The 22,523-nt window shown below is 43.7% G+C and overlaps 1 protein-coding gene across 2 annotated transcripts in view; it reads left to right on the top strand.

The window, feature by feature from the left end:
* REDIC1 (regulator of DNA class I crossover intermediates 1) overlaps positions 1 to 22,523 on the top strand; it is a 243,801-nt gene that overhangs the window by 92,216 nt on the left and 129,062 nt on the right. For both annotated transcript variants that reach the window (XM_075857251.1, XM_075857250.1), the window contains exon 5: positions 8,104 to 8,170. In XM_075857251.1, coding sequence (XP_075713366.1) covers positions 8,104 to 8,170 — 67 coding nt within the window. The remainder of the gene's footprint in view (positions 1 to 8,103; positions 8,171 to 22,523) is intronic.

Below are 22,523 nucleotides of genomic sequence, written 5' to 3' on the forward strand. Positions count from 1 at the left end.
ATAACGCCATACGTACATCACCACCTCTACAGCCCAAAGAGATCTTGTCAATTCCACGTACCTCAAAACCCTTTGGATTACAGGAGTGGAACTCGCGAAAATGCCGGGCAACAGGCTGGAGTTTGTCAATGTCCACGACAGTAAGTGCCGATTTAATCTTACTTACGTGTTCCAGCACCCGCACCTTCAATTGCCTGGTAGTCATACCAACATAAATAAGCCCACACGGACAGGTAGCAAAGTACACCACAGCCACGGTATTACACGTGATGTGGTAGACAATTTTATAATCTTTCCTACCACTTGAGCTATAAAAGTTAGAGGTACGTAGAATATATTTACAGGCAGAACAATGGCCGCAGTTATACGAGCCCCAAGGAGGGCCTCTACTCCCAAACGGGTTGGGGGGAGCACTAGGGATATAGTGACTCGCAGTCAGAAGGTCCTTAAGATTTTTAGACCGCCTCCAGGTAATGGAGGGATAACTGGGTAAGACCCCTGCCAAGTCGCGATCAGTGAGAAGGACCCGCCAGTGCTTTTGCAAAATATCACGAATCTCAGTCCAATGAGGGTTGAAAGTAGTGATAAATCTGACATTCTGATCTATTTTGTGTCTCTTGGGTCTACTCACCAGAAGTCCATCGCGAGTTGAGTTTTTAGCTCTTAGATAGCCTTTCTTAATGACCCTCTGACTGTACCCACGACTCTTGAATCTGGCTGTAAGATCCAAAGCTTGACGCTCAAAGTTGCTGTCACTGGAGCAGATACGCTTTGCCCTCAAAAACTGGCCCACGGGTATGGATGTTGTAACCTTTGGGTAGTGGGCAGACGTAGCATGGAGGAGGGCATTTGTAGAAGTTTTTTTTCTGAAAATATCGGTAGAAATAAAACCGCTATTATCTCTGCAAATCCTGATGTCCAGAAAGTCAACGCAAGTGAAGCTAAACTGCCACGTCAATTTGATGTTGATATCATTCCTATTAAGGGAATTGAGGAAAGATTCCAAGCTAGACGTGGAGCCCTGCCAGATGAATAGTATATCATCTATATACCGTGACCACAGGAGCACTGAATCATGACCCGGAGTCTGCTGCACAGTCTCCCACTCCCACAGCCCCAAGAACAAATTAGCATATGAGGGCGCACAAGTGGCCCCCATTGCTGTGCCCTGGAGCTGTAGGAAGAGACGGTCCTTAAATACAAAAAAATTGTGTGTTAGTGCAAAGTCGAGAAGGCATAGAATAAACTCAACAAGATCCGGGTCATGATTGGTCATCTGTAAAAAATGTCTAGATGCTCGGATCCCGTGGTCATGGCATATAGATGTGTACAGGGACTCCACGTCACATGTAACAAGAAGCATGTCATCCTCAAGATACAGCCCATCAAGACGTTGCAACATATCCGTGGTATCCCTAATATATGACGGCACAGTTTCCACACATTTCTGTAGATAAAAATCCACGAATCTGCAGATGTTCTCACATAAGCCTCCAATCCCTGACACTATTGGGCGCCCGGGAGGGCAGATGACATTTTTATGCACTTTAGGCAGTAAATAAAAAGTGGGCTTAATGGGAAAGTCCACGGAAAGACCATCTCTTAATTTGGAGTTGATAATATTTGAATCCACACCACGTTGCAATAAACTATCTAGTTCTGCTTTAAAGGCTAGCGTAGGATCCGATGGTAACCTACGGTAACAATGGCTCATATCTAGTTGACGAAAGGCCTCACATTCATACATCTGTGCCGGCCATAATACAACATTGCCCCCCTTATCAGCTGGTTTAATAATAACATCCCTAAGTTTTCTAAGTTCCAGAACAGCCTGCCTCTCCTTATAGTTGAGATTGCATGATGTCCTAGACTCGGAAATACTTTCCAGATCCTTCTTGACTAGTTTGAAAAAAATATCCACTGAGGGGCATAGAGTGAAAGGGGGGAAATGTTGGGAGCGGCGGCACAGATGCATGGGAAGTCTGGGATCAGTGTGAGCCTCCTGTTCCTCTAGAAGTGATAGAAGGGCATCAAATGCCTGTCTCTCTGCCGGGGAACCCATAGCAGCACTATAATCCCTTCTACCAAAATGTTTTTTAAACAGTAGTTTTCTAGAAAAAAGAGCCAAATCCTTAATAGTGGTAAAGAGATCAAATTTACCCGTAGGGGAAAAGGACAGACCCTGTCAGGCTGCCAGGTGGCAAACTCACCCTAGAACGTCCCTGCAGACTGGGACCCTGCCTGCAGCGGAACTACCACCCTGATAAAGGCGATCCCACTTTTTGGGACATGCAAAAAACCTGAGAAGGAGCAGATGAAAAGGAATGCTCCTGCAGGTGAAAGCAAAACTTGCTTTCGCCTGGCAGCTGCTAGTAGGTGGAGCAGACAGGGGAAGTGGACAGGTAGAGTAGTCAGACAAGAAGAGGTAATAACAGAGAGGTAACGTAGTACAATGCAGTGAAGCACAAGATAAGTCAGGCAGTCTGAGGTTGAAAACACAATAAATCAAATGAGGTACAAAATCGTAATACAAGAGAATGGTCAGGGGAGCCGGGGTCAGACAACAAAGTTACAACTCACAGCAGCCAAAGAACAAATGAGCCACAGGAATTGAATCTCTGGCAAAGAGGTCTAGCACCAGGGGAGTTATATATGAGGCTAAATTGGATAATTGAGATTGACAGCAAGCAAACTACTCAAGATTTTAACCCTTGTCTACCTCTCAGACCAGCTCTGAGAGCAGAGAATTTGACAGTTCCTGACTCTTCTTGGTACCCCTGGTGGCGGTGGGTACCCGGGTAATATTGGGGGTTAGTTTAAGCCTTTTCACCGGCTAACACTAAGCCCCCCTTAGTAATGGATGCTGTCAATCAGCAAGCGGCCATTACTAAGGTGGTAGTAATAAAGTAAAAAAAAAAAAACACACACAACCCTCGTTAAAGAGACTCTGTCACCACATTATAAATGCCCTATCTCCTATATAAGGAGATGGGTGCTGTAATGTAGGTGACAGTAATGCTTTTTATTAAAAAAAAACATCTTTTTTTCACAACGTTAGGAGCGATTTTGGTTTATGCTAATGAGCTTTCTTAATGCCCAAGTGGGCGTACTTTTACTTTCGACCAAGTGGGCGTTGTACAGAGGAGTGCATGACGCTGACCAATCGGCATCATGCACTCCTCTCCATTCATTTATACTGCACTAGCGATATAGTTATATCACTATGTGCAGCTACATACACAAGCCCTAACATTACTACAGTGTCCTGATAATGAATACACATTTCAGCCTGGACGTCATGTGTACTCAGAATCCTGACACTTCTGACTCTTTTTTTGTGAGATTCCGGCAAGTGAAACAGAATCTCGTTTAGCTCCGTGATCTCGCGAGATTTAAGTGGGTGTTGTGGAGAGAAGTGTATGACGCTGACCAATCAGCGTCATACACTTCTCTCCATTCATTTAATCAGCACATAGTGATCTTGCTAGATCACATTAACGTTACTGAAGTGTCTTTAGAGTGAATAGACATCGCTTCCAGCCAGGAAGCGATGTCTATTCACAATCTCGACACTTCGGTAATGTTTGTGTGGGACTTAATGACAGCAAGCGTGATCTCGACAGCTTACAGCGTCAGTAACGTTAATGTGTGAGTATGTGACTATACATCATGATCTATCAAGATGTGCTGACTAAATGAATGGAGAGAAGTGTATGACGCTGATTGGTCAGCGTCATACACTTCTCTCCACAACGCCCACTTGGTCAAAAAGTAAAAACCCGCCCAGTTAGCATAAATCTAAAATAGGTCATAGCTCCGTCAAAATTGATCGTTTTTCTTAATAAAAAAACACTGCTGTAATCTACATTACAGCGCCGATAACATTTCGTTAAGATGAAGAAATGTTGTGTGATGCAACAAGGCAATGACCCAAGGCACACAAGTAAATCAACTAAGAAATGGTTGAAAAAGAAGATTTGTGTTTTGGAATGGCCAAGTCAGAGTCCTGACCTTAACACTATTGAGATGCTGTGGCATGACCTGAAGACGGCTGTACACACAAGGCATCCCAAAAATATTGATGAACTGAAACACATTTGTATGGAGGATTGGTCAAAAATTCCTCCTCAACGTTGTACAATTCTTATTTTCAGCTACAAGAAATGTTTAGTGGATGTGATTGCTGCTAAAGGGGAGATCTACAGGTTATTAAATTCTAGGGTTTACTTAGCTTTTCTCCCTGCACTGCGGAGGCTCACTCAATGTACTCAATAAAAAGACATGAACAGTACAACTGTTTGCGTGTTATTACTTTAGTTAGATCTACAGGGTGGGCCATTTATATGGATACACCTAAATAAAATGGGAATGGTTGGTGATATTAACGTCCTGTTTGTGGCACATTAGTATATGGGAGGGGGGAAACTTTTCAAGCTGGGTGTTGACCATGGTGGCCATTTTGAAGTCGGCCATTTTGTATCCAACTTTAGTTTTTTCAATGGGAAGAGGGTCATGTGACACATCAAACTTATCGAGAATTTCACAAGAAAAACAATCGTTTTTGGCCGATTTTCCCAGCCGGTTTGCATCCGGTTTGCATCCGATTCCGTTTCGGGCCGTGTTGCCGTTTTTACCGGCCGATTTGGACCCAATTTGCATCCGTTTTTTTCCCTGACCTTTTTTTAATCGGATGAATTTTTTGCACTTTACTTATTTTTTTATTATTATGGTCTGTCCCTCAAAGGTCAAAAAATACCTTTTTGGAACTTGTAATATTTTTTTTCTTTCTTTTACACCATGTTTTTCCACTGTAACTGGAGCTGCACAGCAGCCCCAGTTACAGGGGAAATCAGCCCTCTCATAGTGACGATTGTCACTAACTGGGCTGTGCTGGGTCTAGTAAGACCCTGCAGCCATCTGTCACTAACGGCACCCGGCGATCATGTGACCAGTCACATGATCACCGGGAGGAATAGAGACAGCGCCGCTGCTGCTGTCTCTATTCCTATACACAGCGCTCATTGAGCGTTGTGTAAAAAGACATCGGAGAAGACAGAAGCAGCGAAAGCTGCTTCTATCCTCTCCTCAGGGTCCCCGGCAGTCACTGACAGCCGGAGACCCGACATTCAGCTGCCCGATCGCGCGGGCAGCAAGTTAAAACCCGAGCCGTAAAAAGTCTATGGCTCGGGTTTTAAAGACCCTGACCGCTGGCCGTAAAAACACAGCCAGCGGTCGGGAACCGTAACAAGCAGGGGAAGGGAGCCAGCGCAGCGCTCCCTTCCACCTGCTGTACACCCCGGCCCTGCCACACAGTATCTCCAGTGTAGCCATTCATCCGAGTGGCATCAACTCCACCTCCTCACATGCACTCTGCGCTGTGAGGAGGAGAGAGTGCACGAGCGACGGTAGACCCGGCCATCACTCGGGACACATTCTGGTGATGGCCGTGTATTACCCGGCCCCATAGACTTCTATGGGAGCCGGCCGGCCGGGTACCCGGCCGAAAATAGGGCATGTCCCATTTTTTGACGGCCGGTTTTCCCGGCCCGTCAAAAAATCGGTTGTGTGAATAGCCCCATTAGGGGTCTATTATTCCTAATGCAGCCGGGTGCCGGCCGATTTATGAACGGCCGGCACCCGGCCGGGAAACCCTGTCGTGTGAATCCCGCCTTACTTCACATAGGTGTTCGTTGTGTGACAGATCTATCACAGCATTGCATTTTATTTTACTGCTCCGATGATGGAACAGAAAAACGGGATTACCAGATGTGAACAAAATGCTAGATTGGTAAAATAGCAGTGTTGTCCTTAGTGAAAAGTAGATTTTCCATGCATACCTGTAACTGCATAATGCAGATGAGTCGCTAAGAGGAACATTATATGTCAGTTAGTACACCATAGTTTTTTTTTACATGTGATATATATTATTACCAAATTGATAGCAATTGAAATGTGCATCAGGAGCTTCATGAAATGTGTTTCCTTGTTTGAGCAGCTGCACACAAGCCTAAGATCACATGTGTAAATTGTCGGCTGAATTGGTGTAAAGCATGCCGCCACTGGATTCTGGAGCAGTGGAAACGTGTTTTACTATATGGCAATCTGATGGACAAATTTGCTTTTGGCGGATGCCAGGAAAACGCTACCTACTGGAATGCATATTGCCTACTGTAAAATTTGTTGGAGGGATGTTTTTCAAGCTTCGGGCTAGGACCCTTATTTCCAGTGAAAGGCAATGTTAATTGGGATCAATTAGAAAGCTGATTGCAAGCCAGACCTTCTCATCCACCAGCAGTGACTGTCCCCACAAATGCTGTTTTGGCTAAATAGGCACAAATTCCAACAGATACACTCTAAAATTTTATGACCACAAACACCACATACTAAATTTTAAGCATGGTGATGGAGGGGGTCATAATTTAAATTTTTTTGCTGCCACAGCACCTGGGAATATTGCTGCCATTGAGAAAATGATGAACTCCACTTTATACAGAATGTTGTTGAGACAAATGTGAGGCTATGTGTCCAGCAGCTTAAGCTGTGCTGAAATTGGGTTATGCAACAGGACTCACACACCAGCAAGTAAATATCTGAAATACTAAGGGTATGTTCACACGTAGTCAACAAAAACGTCTGAAAATCCAGAGCTGTTTTCAAGGGAAAACAGACCCTGCTTTTCAGACGTTTTTTGACCAACTCGCATTTTTCGCGGCGTTTTCACGCCGTTTTCGCGGCGTTTTTTACGTCCGTTTTTGGAGCTGTTTTCACTGGAGTCTATGAGGAAACAGCTCCAAAAACGTCCAAAGAAGTGTCCTGCACTTCTTTTGACGAGGCTGTATTTTTACGCGTCGTCGTTTGACAGCTGTCAAACGACGACGCGTAAATAACAGGTCGTCTGCACAGTACGTCGGCAAACCCATTCAAATGAATGGGCAGATGTTTGCCGACGCATTGGAGCCGTATTTTCAGACGTAAAACGAGGCATAATACGCCTCGTATACGTCTGAAATTTGGCCGTGTGAACATACCCTAAAGAAAAAAAATTAAGGATGGAATGGCAAGTCGAAGTGCAGACCTTAAAGGGGTTGTCCGAGATTTTTTTTTTTGTACATTTAAAACCACATTGCACATATTTACAATTGCATAATATACTTACCCGTGCAATCTTGCTTCTGTTCTCCGCTCTGGATGCTTTTTCCTTCTGATCACATGAGCTCTGACGTCACGTTTTCAGCCTCCTCCACTGTCGTGTTGTATCCCGATCACATGGTCTCGTACCAGAGAGACCTTGGATGGTATACGACACGTCGCTTGTCATGTGGTGTATATCGGCTTGTTCTGCTTCACAGCCAGTAACGAGCATGCGCTGTCACTGCTGTTCTTGCGGTCCCTGCTGTTCTCAAGATAACAGCAGGGGCCGCACATGCGCGTTACAACAGAACAAGCCGATATACACCACGTCACAAGTGACGTGTCGTATACCCGGCAAAGAATTCAAGATCAACAAAGCGGCAGAGCCAGAGCAGAGAGTGACGTCGCCAGTCAAGTTCCCCATGGCAGGATCTGGAAACGGGGCCACTTTGGAAAACTTAAGTATATTACAAATGTATTTACATTTATAATTTACATGCATTAAAGGGTTTTTTGAAAATATGATGGTATCTCGGACAACCTCTTTAACCATATTGCGATGCTGTATCGAGATCTTAACCCCCTAGTGACCACCAATATGGCTTTTCACGGCCATGCAGGCTGGAGCAGGAAACCCCGCTCCAGCCAAAAAAATGTGGTAATAAAAATGGTCGCTAGTCAGCAGCACACCCGCTGTGTAAACAGGAAGATGTACTGCTGACATGATGCAAATGCACTGGGACAAATGATCGTATTAACCATCGCTCATCCCCATACATTAGCAATCGTTGGTCCTTGAGAATGGAGTCAACAAGCGCCGATTGACGTGCTGCACCGTCGATCGGTGCTCGTTTTTCCGTCCGGGATCGGGACGTGTAAAAGGACCTTAAAAGGGGTGTTGTATGGTGAATAATATGTACACATTTCTTTTCTTTGGTAACTTATTAAAAGCAAACTTTCTTTTTAATCTAGATCATCACAGACGAAAACATTGGAATGCAGGACAGATGAAAATTCACAGAATTACATTACCAAACAGGTAGTTTTATGCTTTATATTTTTTAAAAGCCAATCACTGCAAAATATGTTGTTATATATAGGCACTTACTTTTATTTTCATGTCATTTTTAATACGGAGCCGCAAATATCCACAGCCATAATTGTAGTAAAGGAGGGGACTTACAAAATATTGTGGAAAATGTGTCAGGGTTAAACTTCCTTTTCCCTGTTTTTTTACACCGAATAGCCACCTCTGTAAATTGGAAACTGATCGCATGCTTGGAAGAATTATACCAAGCAGACAAATGTTGGTACAGATCCTCCCTCAGTGAAGTAGGAAGGACAACTAACTTTTTATTGAACAAAGAGTTACAAAAAATGTAGGAAGGTGGGACGTGCTTAAGCTCCATTGGCTCTATTCAGCTGTAAGTTCTTCTGTACACTCCTCTTGCATTCCAGGGGCGGTGTCTTCCATAGGTGTGTTCCTCATACAGCCTCCATTGTTCCATAATACTGTAATATACTGATATATATATATATGTGTAAGGATAATATTTTTGCAAACAATATACATGGTAATGATCCCTGACAATCCCCCCTAAAAATATTATTACTCTATCCCTGAGTCTTGCCTAGCAACCTACTACTGACCACTCGAACCAGACGGGTAGGGATTTTGGATTTCTTCACCAGCTTGAGACGAGCAACTCCTTATGAGTAACCCCCCTTTGTACCTGGACTTCCAAGGTTTCGGAGTGGTCCTAACTTTCCCTATTCTCCTCAGGATACAGGATGGTTGTCTTGGTATAATCTACAAACCGCTGCTGGTTGTAATATATATAATTAATCCAGTCTACATTTTTATTAATGGTAATAATTGTCGCACTGTCACTTACTGTCCTAATGGGACTTTTACCCCTGCAGACACAACTGGTCATGCATGGGCAGCATTTTCCCCAAACCTAAAGACACCCAGATAACATAACCTCCGGGCTCTCATTGCTGCCATGTACTTCTTACATATGAGTGACAACAACCAGTGACCTTCACCCCACACCTCCACATAAAACACCTCAGATTGTAATTTGCAGTGCCACGGCATATTTACACACATTATAATTATAAACCTCAGACAATCTAAACAATAGGGCCTCAATTAATAATATAATGCTATCACCAATCTCATGCTATCACCCTCAGGTTTTGGGTTTTGGGTCAAACACCTTTATATAAGAAAAACTTCTCTATTCCACTGGACAGGGCACCTAGATGATGTGTAATTACTGGGTACATTGTATTTGCACTTGGTGTTTACACTTTCCAGCAGGATTTATATCTTATTCTCAGCTGATTACCTGGAACAGCTCCTATTCACAGAAATATACACAGATTCCACATGTTTATCTGACAAGTGTCTCAAACCAATTTTTCCCCCCCTACTCTGGTTCGTTTTACCTGGGAAAGCCTCTCAAGTTCGGTTCTCTTTGTGGGAGGCGGGTATGATAAGGTTGGCCCCCGGTCTGCCAGGACTGTTCTGTAGGCAAATCAAACAGCTCTAACAGAATTTGGCAGCGTCAGCTGTAAAGCCTGCGACATATCAATTAGATCTTACCACATGGATCCTTGCAGTCTTGGGGCATATGTGAGGTCATACACCATCAATGCAAGTGCCATCAAGAGTGCCTTGGGTGCTACCGGTTTACCTTCCTTTATCCGCCCACATTCTGTTAGAATCTGGTTCTCACGCCTTCCGCTTCCAGTTGGAGACTTCCTGTGGAGAACAGTCTTTTCATCGCATAATCAGTAATTGATCTTAATCAGATAATTAATTTGAAGAAAAACATTAACAAATAACATCTTTACATTAAACTTTCAGATTGAGCAATAACTAGAAGTGATACATGCAAACTCATTTTACTTCTTTATATATATATATATGTATATATATATATATATATATATATATACACTGCACAGAATTCTCTGCTCTAAAAATTTTCCTTTCACAACAAAAATATTTTCAAATGGGAATCTACCTGCACTGAGAAGTTATCATTTACACAAACATAATACTGACGCATGCCTCCAATGCTAAGGCTGGTCCAGAACTTTACATAAAACTTAACCTCAGTATTTCATATTCCCACAACACTTTTTGAATATCGTTATTAAACAAACTAACTTTGGAACAACATCTGGAGAACTGCTGACATCTTATCATTGTACAAACACCTGTTCAATACTTGGGATAACACTGTTCCCCTGTCACTACACACAACGTCTGCAGTGGGGAAGATACCGGCCGGGCTTCAGACCACCCTGAGAACAGGTCTACACACACGAGCACATTGTCATACACCAGAGGCGTAGCTAGGTTCTCCTGCACCCGGGGCAAAGATTCAGATTGGCGCCCCCCACAACTTATTTCCCAACATCTCCTTCCCCCTCGCCATTTTTTCTTTCCCTACCAATCAATGAGGTGTAATTTTTTTTCACAATTTTTTTAATGTAACTCGAGTATAAAAGCATTTCTACGTTTTACAAGCGATATAGTTCTATAATTTAATTAACATAAAAATAAATTAAAAGAAAATAAATTAAAGAGGCCACACACAGCCCCCTGTAGATAGCGCCACACAGCCCCCCTTGTAGATAGTGGCACACACAGCCCCCCCTTTTAGATAGTGCCACACACAGCCCGCTTCCCCCCTAGTAGATAGCGGCACACTCCACCCCCCTTGTAGATAGTGCCACACACAGCCCGCTGCCCCTTTGTAAATAGCGCCACACTCCCCCCCTTGTAAATAGCGCCACATTCCGCCGTTTTAAATAGCGCCACACTCCCACCCCTTGTACTTAGCGCCACACCGTGAACAGACCGGTGAGCGGTAGCCTACCGCTACCACTCTCCGCTCTGCCTGGTGTGACTTACCGGAGAAGCCGAGGAGGTCATGCGGCGCAGGCAGCGGCAGAGTTCCTTCTGACTAGGGTTGGTGACAGCCAGGGCCGGCCTTCGCTTGGATGGCGCCCTGTGCATGACTCTCTATTGCCGCCCCCTACACAAACCAAAAATTAACCACATATATGGACACACTAGAACATATATACTGTACTTATAAAAAGATAGATATTTAGACATACAGGCAAATATACATACACACATTCTGGAATACATACATACAGGTAAATATATAGACGTACAAACACATATACACACACACACACACACACACACACACACACACACACCCCGGCAGATAAATACACAGACAGGAACATATACAAATACATAAAAGGCACATATATACAAGCACAAAGACACATTCACAAACAGACCCATATATACGCACACAGGCACATATGTACACAGTGATAACTCCCGGAGTACAGATAATGTAGTAGATGTCACCTGCAGTCCTATGTAACACCACAGATAACACAGTGATAACTCTGATTACAGATAATGTAGTAGCTGTTGCCTGCAGTCCTATGTAACACCACAGATAACACATAGTGATAACTCTCTGAGTACTGATAATGTAGTTGTGTCCCCTGCAGTCCTATGTAACACCACAGATAACACATTGTGCTAAATTACAATTTCAGCTCTGCTACACAGTACAGATAATGTAGTAGATGTTACCTGCGGTCCTATGTAACACTACAGATAACACACTGATAACTTTCTGAGTACTGATAATGTAGTAGATATAAGAGACAAACACATGCAGAGACACAGACAGACAGAGACACACACGCACACACACACACACACACACACACACACTGTAACATATACACATACAAACACAGAGACACATACTGTATTCACACTACACACACACACACACACACACACACACACACACAGACACTCACCATGTCTCCTTGCTGAGAGGTCAGGACGGGCTGTGGGCGGAGCTTCCTCTCTGCTTCTCGCAGAGCACAGAGTGGAGGCAGATGCAGGGAGGCTGCAGCACGGGAGTGGACCTGTCCCCTGACCTGAGTCATCTGACCTCATGTCACTGACGTGAGGTCAGGTGACAGGTAAGGTGACTGGACTGGTCCAGTTAGAACGCCCTAATTTCCTGGCTCTTCCTAAGCTGCTGCAGGTGTCCGACATACGGGGCGCCTGTCAGCAGCGATCAGCTGCTCTTCGGCGCCCCCCCCCTTCCATTGCGCCCGGGGCACATGCCCCGCCTGCCCCCCCCCTAGATACGCCCCTGCATACACTTCTACCTCGTGTAGTTGTATGTTCTGCAGTCGCTGGGACGGGTAATCTGGCCGGGCTGCACTTTTCACAGGTACCTTTGCTGTTTTACCTATGTCATGCCGTGCGCATATCATGCAGGCTGCTACAAACCTAGTGTTGGCATTATTGTATCCAGGGACAAGCCAATTTACTGATACCTGGCTGCACATTCTCTTGTTGTCAGGTCTGTCATCTCTTGCTCTCTCAATTGGTTTACCCGATGATCCAATAAAGTTCCTACTACTAATGGGCCCATAATTGTGGGCGATGCCAAAAGCGTACCTAGAGTCAGTGTAAATGTCGGCCGTCTTACCTTCTGCCAGGTTACAAGATCCAGTGAGCACCTCCAGCTCTGCTCCTTGAGATGAATGAGAAGGTAAGAGTGGTTTCTGGATAATTTACCTGGTGCCTCGTATCCTGTCTTGTACATACTGTATATGATCAAGTATCTCTACATTACAAATTTACATTAAAAACCCACGTCACATATAGATAGAACATTTCAAAGGGGTGGCGTCTTTATTCTCAAAAATAAAAACAAATGTTATACACTTCTCCACACTCATCTGATAATCCAGAACACTGTGAGAATCTCACTTTTATCAGGTTCTGTAAATACTTAATTAATACAAAAACAAATAGAAAATTACTAAAATCTTTACATAAAATTAACAATGTTCAGATAATTTTCACCTCCTTCCCTCCTAAATCTGTAAAGACTCATCTGTGAGTGACCTCGGCCTCTTGTGTAAATTTGCTGGAGGGGGATCTCCTGGAACCAAATTCATTCATTCAAAACAAACCAAAATTGTACCTGATCAGTCCCTTCACCATTCCCCCCTTTTTGGACTCTGCGAAAGTAATGTAGCAGAGTTCAAAACTACATGTCAACATAATAAGGTTGGGCACTCTATCTGGGGGGCACTAGTTTGGCCCCCTGTAATACACAACAGCCTGGAACAAAAATGACTTTCCCCTGACAAAAATACATTTTATCTTTAAAATGACTTGCAACCATTTACCTGGGAAACAGCTCACATTTTCCAAAATAACATTTGGGAAGCACTATAGCACGTGCCTCATGTGTAAAAACAAAAACAAAACAATTGTAATTAGTTATTCAATAAAACGGAAAATAATATATCTGGTAATATTAATTACTGCAAACCAATAAACTATATACAAGAATAGGGAACAGTGGGGTCACATACATTTTCAAGACCCAGTGTCTCACAATATCTGTATTTTAATTCATTTGAATTAACATCAAAACACATTAAATCTTATCACATCATAACACATAAATATGCAGCGTAACTGTTATATCTTTTTGCAGACATATCCAGCGGTCTGTAATATTTTTCTCGCAGGGTGAAGTTACGGACAATAGCGCATGCGCAAAGATAAGAAACTTTCCTTTACACAGAAAAAATAAATAAACTGATTTTAACCCCATACACAAAACACCAAGAATTTTTTTTTAGACATTACTGCTGTTAAAAATAAGAGCATACAATATAGATCTAAAATCAGTGCAATATTGTAATCACTTGTCTCATCAGTCCACGCTCTATATACCAGTCTGCTTTTCAGACTTCACACATCATATAGCCCCCCTCCTCCATATAATCAATATCAGTCATCGCATTGTACAGGAGGGGGTCACGCACTCACTCCTCACAGCTTCTGTTCTCACAATCTTAACAATTTCAATGCCGGCAAAAATTCTCCCATACAATCAACCTCCAAGAGTCACACATCTGTACAACAACACAAGAGAACGTACGTATCTGCAATTATTCATCACACTATTGTATAGGAATTATCTACGTTCAAAACATCAAACACACAATCTGTAACTGTATACAATCTGTCGGCCACTATCTCTATATTATGATGACGTGTCTTTTCACCAGTGCACAGCGTCCTGCACCCCTGGGACAGAATCTAGAATAGAAGAAAACACTTCAGCATGTGTTACTGTCAGCTCTTTACTGAGGGAAATGACAAAATTAACAAGGCTATCATTTCATACTGATTTGATTGGGCCGGGCATGACCTCATCAGGGGGTGGGGGGCAGCCTCTCCCACAGGAAGCACATTGCTCAGCTGTGAGGGGGGTTTTGCTGCCCACAATGATGACACACCCAACATGAGGGACTGCCGCCATTACAGGGCGGCGGCTGGTCCTGTGGTTTCTAATACATATAACATACAATGCCGTTCTTATTTCAAACTTCCCTTTGCTCTCTCGAATACCTTTTGCCCAGTCTCCGGCTTGTAGCCGCCCTCCCTTATGCATTGCGCACACTTCCATCAATTTCTTCTGTTTCCCTTCCCCTCGCTTCACCAAATCATACGAATAGGATCGTCCGGGTACGGGTGATCCTGAGGATTTGAATATGGACTGTAAACCATCCATTCTAACCTTCTATATCCTTCACGTAATTTATATAACAACTTTGGGTCTGCAACTCTCTGGTGACCGGTTTCACCATGGTCTGGCCAACATATTACCTACGACTTATCACACGACTTATCAGTGCGTTACACACCCCGCGTGCACCTGTCCCATGACTTATCAGTGTTTTATATACACCCCACGTGCGCCTGTCCCACGACTTATCAGTGTTTACTCCCCGCGTGCGCCTGTATAAGACAGGTTATAATACTACCCATGACTTATCGCACATGTATTCTGCCCGCGTGCCCCTGTATAAGACAGGTTATATTGTCTATCTACTCCCTAATTACCCAGAGGATGGTTAGTCGGGCGCGACTAATTTCTTACGGGTACGTGACCACACAGTGGCGATGTCGCCTGAGCTAATGCAGGCAATCGACCAGGGTTCTACAGATTCCCACAAGACCGTCCACTAACACAGATAAGTTGAAGATTTATAAAATCAACTGACTTACCGTGTTATTGTGGAGGTGATCAGGCTCCTTCAGTGGGCAGTCCTGGGTCGTCTGTTTCACCCTGTGATTGTCGGTTGTCCGGTTTCCGAGATCCCCTCGAGCGTGGCCCCACGTTTGTGTAGGTCACTAAGAGACAGAGCAGCCCACAATTTAATAAATTTGAAATCTAACATAAAAAAAGACACTAGGAGGCAGAGCAGACTTCAACATTAAATATGTTTATGATATGGTCAGTGATATGGTGGAGCAAAGGAATATGATTTTAGGTATACCTCCAAAATTTCAAGTTTTGCTAATTTTTTCCCTGCTTATATACGCCTCTAACCCCACCCAATCTCTGCCAATACACACCCGGTTCAGCCCACACAGTATCATGCTCCCATAGTGCCTCCCCACAGTATAATGCCCCCATAGAACCCCACACACAGTATAATGCCCCTATAGCTGCCCCCCACACAGTTTAATTGCCTATTGTGCCTCCCACACAGCATAATGGCAAATAGCTGCCCTGACACTATATAATGCCCCATAGCTGCCCCCATGCAGTATAATGCCACAATATATGCACCCATGCAGTATAAAGTCAACACAGATGCCCTCATAAGTATAATGCCCACACCCTTACAGTATAATGTCCGATAGCTGCCCCATACAGCATAATGCCCCCCATAGCTGCCCCATACAGTATAATGCCCACAGATGCCCCATACAATATAATGCTCCCATTGCTGCCCCATACAGTTTAATGCCCATACAGATGCCCCCATACAGTATAATGCCCACACAAATTACCCATACAGATGCCCCCATACAGTATAATGTCCACACAAATTCCTCATACAGTATGATGTAATTTCACTGTCTAGTTTGATAGAAATCTAATTGTGCTCCCACAATATGAGAAAATTATATAGTTCACTGAAGTAACAATAAAGTAAAAAATACCTTTTAATTAGTAACTAGTTAAAAACAGGGGTAACACACCACTGTGACATAAGCCCCACCGTGATTGTTAAAAAACGTATTAAACAAAAAACACTGAGTCATTGTGATACATCTAACTCGGTGTTTATAACAATATTATGTCTGGAAACAGCATATATCCAGGGCACATCAGTAGTACAATCCCAAAATAAAGCACAGGCGTCCGAATAGATCGGGTCTCCTAGTGCTGGGTGTAACACGATATGACTATCCCCAATGCAAACATTCCATAAATAGAACAACGACCCTACGCGTTTCAGGTACTCATCCTCAGGGGTCCGTATAATGGTAACTCTGGCCTTCACACCAGCGATAGAATCCTTTAACAGCAGATATTCTGCTGTGCGTCACGGCAAAGATGCACGTATTGATGTCAACGGCATACTTCATTGCAGGCGCTACGTTACTATAAACGCTAAACTCCACCCCTCGTATTCTAGCGGCAAACATGAACTGACCAATCCCCACACCCTCACGATTAGTGACACCTGCCCATGTGACCCCCCGCCGTCAGCTGACAACCAGGGGTCATCATCGGCCGCATCAAACCGCACGCGCAGGCGCAGTAGAAGTCAGGGACAATTCGCCCAGACTGCCAAAATAGGAGAAGGTAAGCGCTACACGATAATGGATTGTAAGTAAATCTCGCGGGACAGTTAAACACCGCAAGTAGGCTACCTCACAAAGCAACTAAAATTGTAATTAATCACATGTAGGGTGGAAGGAAATACGATCCCTCATGACATGGGGGACCGAGAGACGATCGCCGTTAAAAAACGGCAGACCAATAGGGCCATCTCAAACCTACATGTGTTGGGCAAAAATGAACTCACCCACCCCCTGGGCAACCCAAGGGAGATAGGTCGTCCATACGGAGTGTTAAATAAAACATGTATAATTAGTCTGCTCATTTAAACCTGCTGGATGTATGCATTCCAGTCTGTGGATCCATTGTGCTTCTTTGCGTAAAATCAGGTTATCCCAATCACCTCCTCTTTTGGGGGGTCTAACAAGTTCAATAGCTTGAAACTTTAAACATGCTGCCTGGCCTTGGTGTTTGGCATGCACATGCTTAGATATTGGGGTGTCCCTATCATGGACAATGTCTCCAACATGCTCCCTAATACGGCGACGAAATTGTCGTGCTGTTTTTCCCACATAGTTAAGGGGGCATGGACATGTGATTAGGTAGACCACTCCCGCAGTCTTGCAATTGACATAATCCCGAATAGTGTATTGTTTCTGTGTGGTGACGCTAGTGAAGCTATTACCTTTAAAAATGAAATCACAGGCTTTGCAGCTACCACACCTAAAGGTGCCTGGTATTTGTCTGTCCAGCCACGTGCCCCTAGGTGAAATGGGGTCAAAACAGCTGTGCATGACTCTGTCCCTTATATTTTTCCCTCTCCGATAGGTGACAGACGGCCTCTGTGTGATTTGATCTACCAGATCTGTATCAGAACTGAGAATACGCCAATACCTATTCAGTATCTGCATAATATCATTTTGTTTGGAATCATAGGTACCTATGAGTCTTGTGACCTGTTCTTCTTTCCGTTTTTTAGGGACCAGAAGACATTGCCTATCAGCATCCCTTGCTCCCTCATAGGCCTTCCTGATAACCCTCTCGGGGAAACCTCTGTCCTTCAATCTTGTTTTGAGCTCCTTGGCCTGGAACTCAAAATCACCCATAGAACTACAATTCCTACGTACTCTCATAAATTGGCCTTTTGGTATGCCACTTTTGAGGGAATGGGGATGACAGCTATTCCATTGCAGGAAACTATTTGTTGCTGTTTCTTTCCTATGTACCTTAGTGTGGATTGTGCCATCTGATGTTTTTGTGATTTTCAAATCTAAAAAAGACAATTCTTTCTCACTGATCTCACATGTGAATTTAAGTCCTACATCATTCTTATTGAGGGCTGCTACAAAATTATGGAACTCATCCGCTGTAGAGTTCCAGAGGATCAACACGTCATCAATATATCTAATCCATAATCCAACAGATGAAGTCCAATTGACAAATTTGTCCCCAAAGACAATTGTCTCCTCCCACCAGCCAAGAAATAAATTTGCATAGGTGGGAGCAGCAGGACTCCCCATTGCAGTACCACATTTCTGATGGAAAATTTTGTCTTCAAAAATAAATATATTTCTTTCAAGAACAAACTGTAATAACTGCATGACAAACTGGTTATGAGCTACAAACTGGGTACCTCTAGATCCCAAATAGTACTCGACCGCTTTATAGCCACATTTGTGCGGTATGGATGAATACAACGCCTCGACATCCAGACTCGCCAAAATTGTATCTTTCTCCAGGGAAATGCCATCAATCTGTTTCAGGACATCCATTGTGTCACGCACATATGATGTGAGACTCAAAACAAAGGGACGCAACACTTCACCAACCTTAAAATGAAGAGTAGGAAATTGCCACCTATAGGAGACTTTACCAATGTGGATTTATTTGTGGATATGGTGGGAGATGAGATCAAAAGTCTCAGTCAGGATAGCAGGGGAATGGATAATAATTTGTCTTGGTCTGAACGATTAGCTCTGACCACTTTAGAGAAAAAAGAGAATATTGTTCTCAAATCATCCGATAAAGGTGGGAACATTGTGGTCATGAGCAGGGATGGCTATAAGAAGATGTGTGAGGACATTTTATTTAACCATGACTGCTATACCATTTTAAAGGATAACCCCACGGCATTATTCAAGAAAGAGTTGCTGAGCATTTTGAGTGATGCAAAGAGCAGATCTTTGATTAGTGCAGGGGAATTTGGGTTTTTATACCCACAATTTCCTGTTATGGCGTGTTTCTATAGCCTGCCCAAAATCCACAAAGGTTATCCTCCTTTACGTGGCAGACCTATTGTTTCAGGCATAAATAATTTAACTCAGAATGTGAGCACGTATGTTGACCAAGTGTTGCGTCCCTTTGTTTTGAGTCTCACATCATATGTGCGTGACACAATGGATGTCCTGAAACAGATTGATGGCATTTCCCTGGAGAAAGATACAATTTTGGCGAGTCTGGATGTCGAGGCGTTGTATTCATCCATACCGCACAAATGTGGCTATAAAGCGGTCGAGTACTATTTGGGATCTAGAGGTACCCAGTTTGTAGCTCATAACCAGTTTGTCATGCAGTTATTACAGTTTGTTCTTGAAAGAAATATATTTATTTTTGAAGACAAAATTTTCCATCAGAAATGTGGTACTGCAATGGGGAGTCCTGCTGCTCCCACCTATGCAAATTTATTTCTTGGCTGGTGGGAGGAGACAATTGTCTTTGGGGACAAATTTGTCAATTGGACTTCATCTGTTGGATTATGGATTAGATATATTGATGACGTGTTGATCCTCTGGAACTCTACAGCGGATGAGTTCCATAATTTTGTAGCAGCCCTCAATAAGAATGATGTAGGACTTAAATTCACATGTGAGATCAGTGAGAAAGAATTGTCTTTTTTAGATTTGAAAATCACAAAAACATCAGATGGCACAATCCACACTAAGGTACATAGGAAAGAAACAGCAACAAATAGTTTCCTGCAATGGAATAGCTGTCATCCCCATTCCCTCAAAAGTGGCATACCAAAAGGCCAATTTATGAGAGTACGTAGGAATTGTAGTTCTATGGGTGATTTTGAGTTCCAGGCCAAGGAGCTCAAAACAAGATTGAAGGACAGAGGTTTCCCCGAGAGGGTTATCAGGAAGGCCTATGAGGGAGCAAGGGATGCTGATAGGCAATGTCTTCTGGTCCCTAAAAAACGGAAAGAAGAACAGGTCACAAGACTCATAGGTACCTATGATTCCAAACAAAATGATATTATGCAGATACTGAATAGGTATTGGCGTATTCTCAGTTCTGATACAGATCTGGTAGATCAAATCACACAGAGGCCGTCTGTCACCTATCGGAGAGGGAAAAATATAAGGGACAGAGTCATGCACAGCTGTTTTGACCCCATTTCACCTAGGGGCACGTGGCTGGACAGACAAATACCAGGCACCTTTAGGTGTGGTAGCTGCAAAGCCTGTGATTTCATTTTTAAAGGTAATAGCTTCACTAGCGTCACCACACAGAAACAATACACTATTCGGGATTATGTCAATTGCAAGACTGCGGGAGTGGTCTACCTAATCACATGTCCATGCCCCCTTAACTATGTGGGAAAAACAGCACGACAATTTCGTCGCCGTATTAGGGAGCATGTTGGAGACATTGTCCATGATAGGGACACCCCAATATCTAAGCATGTGCATGCCAAACACCAAGGCCAGGCAGCATGTTTAAAGTTTCAAGCTATTGAACTTGTTAGACCCCCCAAAAGAGGAGGTGATTGGGATAACCTGATTTTACGCAAAGAAGCACAATGGATCCACAGACTGGAATGCATACATCCAGCAGGTTTAAATGAGCAGACTAATTATACATGTTTTATTTAACACTCCGTATGGACGACCTATCTCCCTTGGGTTGCCCAGGGGGTGGGTGAGTTCATTTTTGCCCAACACATGTAGGTTTGAGATGGCCCTATTGGTCTGCCGTTTTTTAACGGCGATCGTCTCTCGGTCCCCCATGTCATGAGGGATCGTATTTCCTTCCACCCTACATGTGATTAATTACAATTTTAGTTGCTTTGTGAGGTAGCCTACTTGCGGTGTTTAACTGTCCCGCGAGATTTACTTACAATCCATTATCGTGTAGCGCTTACCTTCTCCTATTTTGGCAGTCTGGGCGAATTGTCCCTGACTTCTACTGCGCCTGCGCGTGCGGTTTGATGCGGCCGATGATGACCCCTGGTTGTCAGCTGACGGCGGGGGGTCACATGGGCAGGTGTCACTAATCGTGAGGGTGTGGGGATTGGTCAGTTCATGTGTGCCGCTAGAATACGAGGGGTGGAGTTTAGCGTTTATAGTAACGTAGCGCCTGCAATGAAGTATGCCGTTGACATCAATACGTGCATCTTTGCCGTGACGCACAGCAGAATATCTGCTGTTAAAGGATTCTATCGCTGGTGTGAAGGCCAGAGTTACCATTATACGGACCCCTGAGGATGAGTACCTGAAACGCGTAGGGTCGTTGTTCTATTTATGGAATGTTTGCATTGGGGATAGTCATATCGTGTTACACCCAGCACTAGGAGACCCGATCTATTCGGACGCCTGTGCTTTATTTTGGGATTGTACTACTGATGTGCCCTGGATATATGCTGTTTCCAGACATAATATTGTTATAAACACCGAGTTAGATGTATCACAATGACTCAGTGTTTTTTGTTTAATACGTTTTTTAACAATCACGGTGGGGCTTATGTCACAGTGGTGTGTTACCCCTGTTTTTAACTAGTTACTAATTAAAAGGTATTTTTTACTTTATTGTTACTTCAGTGAACTTCATACAGTATGATGCCCCCAAAACTGCTCCCATACAGTATAATACTCCCAAAGATGCCCCCATACAGTATAATGCCCCCATAGCTGCCCCATACAGTATAATGCTCCATAGCTGACCCCCTAGCGCATAATGTCCTCATAGCTGCCCCTATACAGTATAATGCTCCATAGCTGCCCCCATACAGCATGATATTCTAATAGCTGCCCCTATACAGTATAATGTTCCCATAGCTGCCCCCATATATTATAATGCCCCCATAGCTGCCCCATACAGTATAATGCCCCCAGTTACACCCATACAGTATAATGTCCCCTTAGCTGCCACCATGTAATATAATGCCCCATACATGCCACCATAAAGTATAATGCCCCATACAGTATAATGCCCCCATTGCTGCCCCCATACAGTATAATGCCTAAAAAAAATGATACAATAAATACGTACCTAGCCCCATTCCTATTTGGAAGATGTCCCTCTGCTCTGTACTATGAGTGGCTCGGCACAGACAGGCATGATGACGTCATTCCACCGCGCCTGTCTGTGCCGAGCGACTCATGGTCGCTTCACACAGTGAATGCTGAAGCAGGGAGCTGACGGTACCTTGCTACAGCATTGGTTTCAACTGTATCTGCGTCCTGAGGAATTCCGGACAGTCCCGCTGAATCCAGGACGGTTGGGAGGTGTGCTTTAGGCATTCTAAAGTCAGCGACATCTGACGTGAAATCTTCTCACAGTCCCCAAGTAGCATCAATTCCGTTCCCTCCTACACTTCCTCTTCACTTTCAGCATTTAAAGTGTTTTCCCTTTAGGGACATTTATGACATA

Source organism: Rhinoderma darwinii, chromosome 3 (genome assembly GCF_050947455.1).
Source record: "Rhinoderma darwinii isolate aRhiDar2 chromosome 3, aRhiDar2.hap1, whole genome shotgun sequence".
NCBI classification, from domain to species: domain Eukaryota; kingdom Metazoa; phylum Chordata; class Amphibia; order Anura; family Rhinodermatidae; genus Rhinoderma; species Rhinoderma darwinii.